The sequence below is a fragment of the Neoarius graeffei genome, chromosome 22 (assembly GCF_027579695.1).
Source record: "Neoarius graeffei isolate fNeoGra1 chromosome 22, fNeoGra1.pri, whole genome shotgun sequence".
NCBI classification, from domain to species: Eukaryota; Metazoa; Chordata; class Actinopteri; order Siluriformes; family Ariidae; genus Neoarius; species Neoarius graeffei.
Window position 1 is genome coordinate 54,892,724 of NC_083590.1, and position 6,000 is coordinate 54,898,723.

General features: G+C 49.1%; 1 protein-coding gene across 2 annotated transcripts in view; it reads right to left on the minus strand.

The window, feature by feature from the left end:
* arid1ab (AT-rich interactive domain 1Ab) overlaps nucleotides 1–5,381 on the minus strand; it is a 180,372-nt gene extending 174,991 nt beyond the window's left edge. For both annotated transcript variants that reach the window (XM_060904975.1, XM_060904974.1), the window contains exon 1: nucleotides 3,920–5,381. In XM_060904975.1, the coding sequence (XP_060760958.1) occupies nucleotides 3,920–4,780 (861 nt within the window). In that variant the 5' untranslated portion in view covers nucleotides 4,781–5,381. The remainder of the gene's footprint in view (nucleotides 1–3,919) is intronic.
* Nucleotides 5,382–6,000: the final 619 nt, after the last annotated feature.

The window sequence follows — 6,000 nt, forward strand, 5'->3', positions numbered from 1 at the left end:
CGTACGTCAGTGAACAATCCTGGTGGAAGCAGGTAAACGTCGTTCTCTAAGCCTGCTAACCTCAATTTTTGCAAATCCCTCTCCCTCTGCTCGCCCTGTAAATGCCCTACGTCGCTGGATAGTGAAGGTGTTTTCTGCATCTCGCTCCTTTTTCTTTTATGTTTTTCGTTTGTCGCCTTCCTCGCGTTCAAACTGATTCGAGCCGAAGTCCACTACATGTCCAAAATGGCGGTCGCGTTTACGAAGGTCACATGACTGAAAAGGGTCCATACCGTTAATGAACAGAGGCGGGTATAGCATGCTCTTACTTTCTTACTTACCATAGCCAGAGTAGTCAAAGTTTTCGCGGCGCAGATGTGCAGATCAGACAAGGCGGAAGACGTTGCGCATGCGTGCAGACATAGCGGAGGTCTTTCACAGCACCGCCTAGCCGCCTGGCATGCACATCCGATTGAATTCTACACATTTATGCGTCACCGTATAGACGCAGATTTCCTCCTTGAAAACGGTCGTGTAGACGCGGAAAAAAGTGAGAACGAAAACGGACTTTTGTGTTTTTGTTTCAGACCGTCCCCGTGTAAAGTGGGCCTGAATTTCTTATAGACTTATTATAAACATAGTCATTGTTGACACAATCCCTGTGTCCGAAATCACTCACTCGCTCACTACTCCCTACTCACTATCTAGAGAATTATTACGGTATATAGAGGACTATATCGTGAGCTCATTGATAAAACGTAAAAACACTTTCGGACACTACTCCGCCACGCCGTTATTTACGTCATTAATGTCGCACAACTGAAACGTGCCGGATCAGTCGGCTGGTGGGTTTTCAAAATAATAAATACAGATTACACTGAGTGTATTTCCCACATTAATAAATACAAAGTACTTTGTGTCTGCTGCATCTTTCAGTTCTTTTAAATCGAGGCTGAATCCTTTCTTTCTTCTTCGCCGCTGCCTTTTATTAAATCACATTTGAGGCTTTTGATTAATTCTGCATTCTGCACTCTAACTTTTATTCTTGTATTTTATCTGTCTTATTCTATTTTAGCTTATTTTATATTCTCTTACCATTTTTAATTGTACTTGAATGTCAGTTTATAATGTGTTTCTTCCTCCGTCCATTCACCCCAACACACTTTTTTCTTTCAGCGCGACCGCAATGCATGATGGGATATATTGCCTGGTTAGTGACCATCGGCTGTACACTACTTTTCACGGTGCATTGTGAGATACTTTGAGTGCACTATATAGGATGCAGTAATATACATTCAGGCAGCACTACTCTCTATATAGTCCACTAGATAGTGAGTAGGGAGTGATTTCGGACACAGGGAATGTTTCATGAGTGTTATTATAGTACCAATGGAGCACTTGCATGTGACGTCACAGCCGATCCAGATTGTGACAGACGCCATCTTGTCGGTCAAACACCATATTTCCGCCTTCTACTTCTACTTCTGCTTTTACTTCTACCTTTTCTTCTGGAAAACCCTACTATATACAATTCTACTACAACCGCTGCGGCTACAAGCTCTCCCTACCTGTGCACGTTTTTTATGTGTTTTGTGTGTATTTTTGCGTGTTGTTCATCTGTACCGGACTTCAATATCCACTACAACCGTATGGACTTACTGGACATTGGTTTCCAGCAGAAAATGACGGTTTGTAGCGATTTCCATCGCATGCACAACATTCCGAACGAGATAGCGAGACCAGCGGGGTCTCCGTGGATTGTTATCGGAGGTAAAGCGAAGGAGGCGGCGCCGGGAGCGGAAGCAAAAGCGAGGCTGCAGAGCCGGCCTGTTGACTAAGCTCAGAAAACAGCCACTCAAATCTCCACTGCTAAGCCTCTACCTCTCCAACGCCAGATCCATGTAAACAAGACGGACGATTTGGAATTACAGCTGGAATTACCTTATTCTATTCTATAATCGGCTGGTCAATGCTATACTCAATACTTAAGTGACTTACCCATCCAATGAGGATTCTTGTTTACAAGATGCCACATCTGAGTCGCTGACAAATCCTGAATTTCTGTAAAGATAACTGTCCAGAGATTTATAAGCACGCAGTGCTTCACCACTGAACAGAGAGGGAAAGTTAATGAGGTAATTATACACGTCCGGTATTCCGCTGGCAGTTCAAAATCCGGTCGTGAAAACTCCGTCCGGAAAGCCATAAGGGTCACTAATCTGTAGATCGTTTATTTTAGACATATATCGAGTTATCTGTTCATTAGAAAAATGAGCCGTGTAGTCTGTCGGTTGAAATTGATCCATTCTGTACACGAGTGCAGCAGTATTCAGCTGTGTTTTTTACCGACAAGATGGTGGCTGTGTACTTTCCGGTCACGTGACTGCAAGATCTCTATATACCGTATGAGTCCCAGCAAGGTGTAACCAACTGGAACATCCTTGGCCCCTCATACTTTTTTCTAGGCATGGAACTGACCTGTGTGCGCTACTGTTTTCTTGGGTAGAACTTTAAGCATGTTTTTCTTGAATCTTCGGACATTTTCCTGTAAATTATATTCAATTTGTAGTGGAATTAGCAACTAATGTCGAGTGTAATTTGGCCTTTGAAGATCACAAAAATATGCCTGGAAATAGCTGAGAAGCCATCTAAAGCCCTTCAGCTTCCAGGGCCCTAAGGCAGGCCCCGGACCCCCGGCCGCCTTGTTCCGGACCTTTGGCCCGCCATTCAGACAGACTGAAATTTGGACGGACAGACAACATTTCAGACTTTTCTGTCCTGCGACAGTCTGCTTAAAATTCCTTATTTCCCACACTGATGATGATGATGATGATGATAATGGATTCTTAGAGTCCGTGTAAACACAGCTACTCACAAGGCGTGTTAAAAAAAAAAAACTACAGACTGTAATACTATGCTGAAAACTAATCCAAACAGAATAAGGCTACAGATGCTGAACGCAGCAGAGAAAGATCTACACAAGATACGGCAATGTTATTTGTTGAAACATATCCTGCATGCTCCTGATCATAACATGGACTTCAGAGAAGAGCAATATGGAGAGAACGAGCTCATCCTGAACACACACACACACACAGAGGGAGGTGAAGTGCAGCAGCAGCAGCAGCGCATGTGCAGGACTCTTTGCAGCATTACATTAGATGCAATTATACATGGCCAGGACGAGACAAGGAGCCAATCAGATTTCAGCTGGCGTGTCAACCCGAGACCAACTGTGTCCTGGCTTTGACAGAAGTGTTTTACCTCCATAATTCAAATCCCAAAGCCAAGCAGCCATGGATCTGTTTACCAGGCGCCCAGCGCCAAACCCGCACGCGCGATCGGCTCCTGCAGGACGATTTTACACAGCCTGTAAAACCACTGCGAGGGCCCTGTGGAGGGAATAACACAACCCCTGGAGTTATCACGCACCAAACACGACGCCACGCAGGGACGGAAAGAAGGTGTCTCCTGGAAAGCATTGTTGATTGTTGTTATGTTGTTATTATTAGTTTATTATTTGCACTGCATCTGACAGGACAGGACAGGACAGGCGTGTACGCAGCTCTTGTTCTTCTTAACTTCTGTGGAGTCCACCACCACCACCATGCCCAGTCCTGTCAGTTAATCCCTGCTACACTACACTCACGACTACACTGGTTTAGCTCAGGATGGAACCCCAAAGCCCTGTGTCAGGCTCAGACTGAGCGCTCGGGAGGAGAGGAGAGAGGAGAGAGAGGAGAGGAGAGAGAGAGAGAGAGAGAGGAGAGAGAGAGAGAGGAGAGGAGAGAGAGGAGAGGAGAGAGAGGAGAGGAGAGAGAGAGAGGCAGCCATTTTAGAGAAGACTGAGAGAAACAATGGCAGCTCGGTGTCGAGCCCTGCGAGCGCGTGCACACCTCACAGGCGGAAGAAGAGGAAGTTGGAGTGCAACAAAGTTTACCTGGTTCCTGTTGAGCGCGTGCGGGGCGTTCCCCGGGCTCATGGGGGGCGCGTGATGGCCTCTTTGTTGCCATGGCGCTGCGTAGTGATTGGTGCTGCCCATGTCCCCGGGCCCTTTCCCCGGCCCGTCCGGGCTGCTGTAGTCGCCCTGCGGGTAGCCCGGGTAGCCCCGGGAGGCGCTGGGGGAGGTCAGGAGCTGGTTTAAAGTCGGGGTCGGGCTGGGCTGAGGGTTGCTCATGTTATACCTCTGGTTGTTAAAGGCACCCGCCATGAGAGTTCCTGCTGCCGGCTGCTTGGCCGGCTGGCCGGCGGTGTTGGTGCGCGGGGAGCTCATGCCGAACCCCTGGCCCTGGTACTGAGTCCGGTTTGGGAACGGCCCGTAGTTGTTGTAGTGGTTGGAGAAGCCGTGGTCGTGCGAGTTGCCCGGGTAAGGCTCGATCACAGCGCCCGGGAGCACCGGTGCCATGCCAGGGCTTTGTTGTCCGCCATGTTGATGAAAAGGGCCCCGGGTGTAGTGCTGGCTGCAGCCGTACGGCGGTGGAGGGAAGGCGGCCGGGTGGTGATGAGCGATGCCCGGGTGACTGTTCGCGTCTAGATCGTTCTGGTTGTTATTATTGTTCATCCGGGATGAATTGTCGTTGCCGTTCTTCATGTCAGGGTCTCCACCTCCTCCTCCTCCTCCTCCTCCACGGACATTCGTGATCACCTCGGTGCCGTCCTGGAGCTCTTTCTGCTCGCGCTTTTCCTGCTGCGTGTCGGCCGGTATGGAGTCCTCCTCCTCCTCCTCCTCCTCCTGCGGCTTCTTCAGCTCGGCGGCGGCGGCGGGGCTCGTGCTGCTCAGCGCAGCGACCTGAGCGGCCATTATTCCCCTCTCTCTCTCTCTCTCTCTCTCTGTATCTCTCTCTCTCTTTGAACAGGACTCAGTTCTCACACTCAGCGCCGGATATAAATACAATAGTTGCAACAATGTAGCGCGTCCCGGATCATTCCTCCCCCTCCACCCCGACCGGAACCGGCCTTCTGTCCAGACTCGGAGTTTAAAAAAAAAACAAGAAAGAAAGAAAAGTTGTGTGCTGAATATAAAGAGGAGGCCCGGAACGGAGAGCGGGGAGAAGGCGTGCGCGCGGCGCCTCCGGTACAGAAGGAGAGTCCGGTTTAAGCAGCACGAGGCTCCGAGACACGCACAGCCATCTTAGCGTCGAGGCGCAGAGTCACGTGGAACAGCAGGCGTGGAGCTGAGCGCGCGCGCGGATCCGGACTCCGCCGCAAACACCGGGCTCGTGCGCTTTCACTTCACGATGGGCTTGTTGTTGTTGTTGTTGTTGTTTTCTTCTTCACACATATGAAACTATCCAAAAGCCCTAAAATTTGCATAAGGAATTCAATTAGTCTCATGGACATAGAGGTTATTCTTTAATGTTGCAGTAGATTGTGTTAGTTCTCTCTCTCTCTCACACACACACACACAGAGAGAGAGAGAGGGAGAGGGAGAGAGGGAAGGATGAGAGCGTGTTGTGTTCGTGTGCACACAGTGAACAGTCGCGCTGAAGGCAGAAACTCGCTCTATGGAGAGAAAAGCGTTAAATCGCAGCCTGCGCGCGCGCGGTTCCGCATGGAAAAGGAAGAATGATGGGGGGATGGACTGAGAGCAGGAAGTGAAAAAGAAAACGAGAGTGATAATGCTGTGCGAAGACGGAACCTTGGTCATGTTTTTTAATCTGCCGGAACAAATAAATAGTCGCACTGGTAAAATTGCACAAGTTTTATTTCATTGAGGAGGAGGATGAAGAGGAGGAGGAGGAGGAGGAGGTCGAGTGAACGACCAGAGCCACGCGCTCGCGCTCCCCCAGTCCTCCAATGCCCCCCCCCCCAGCTGTGGCAGTGTGGGGGAGGGGTGTGAAGCTCACAGCTCACCCACAGCCCTGTTCAATGCACACAATCACTTAAAGGTGCAATAAGCGATTTTTTTTTTTAATCTTTACTAGTATATATCACCTGGTGGACATGTAGATGATGAGAAATGATCACAAATATGTGGCTCAGAAAAACCCATTTGGAAAACTGAGTACTTGGAGCTCTTGT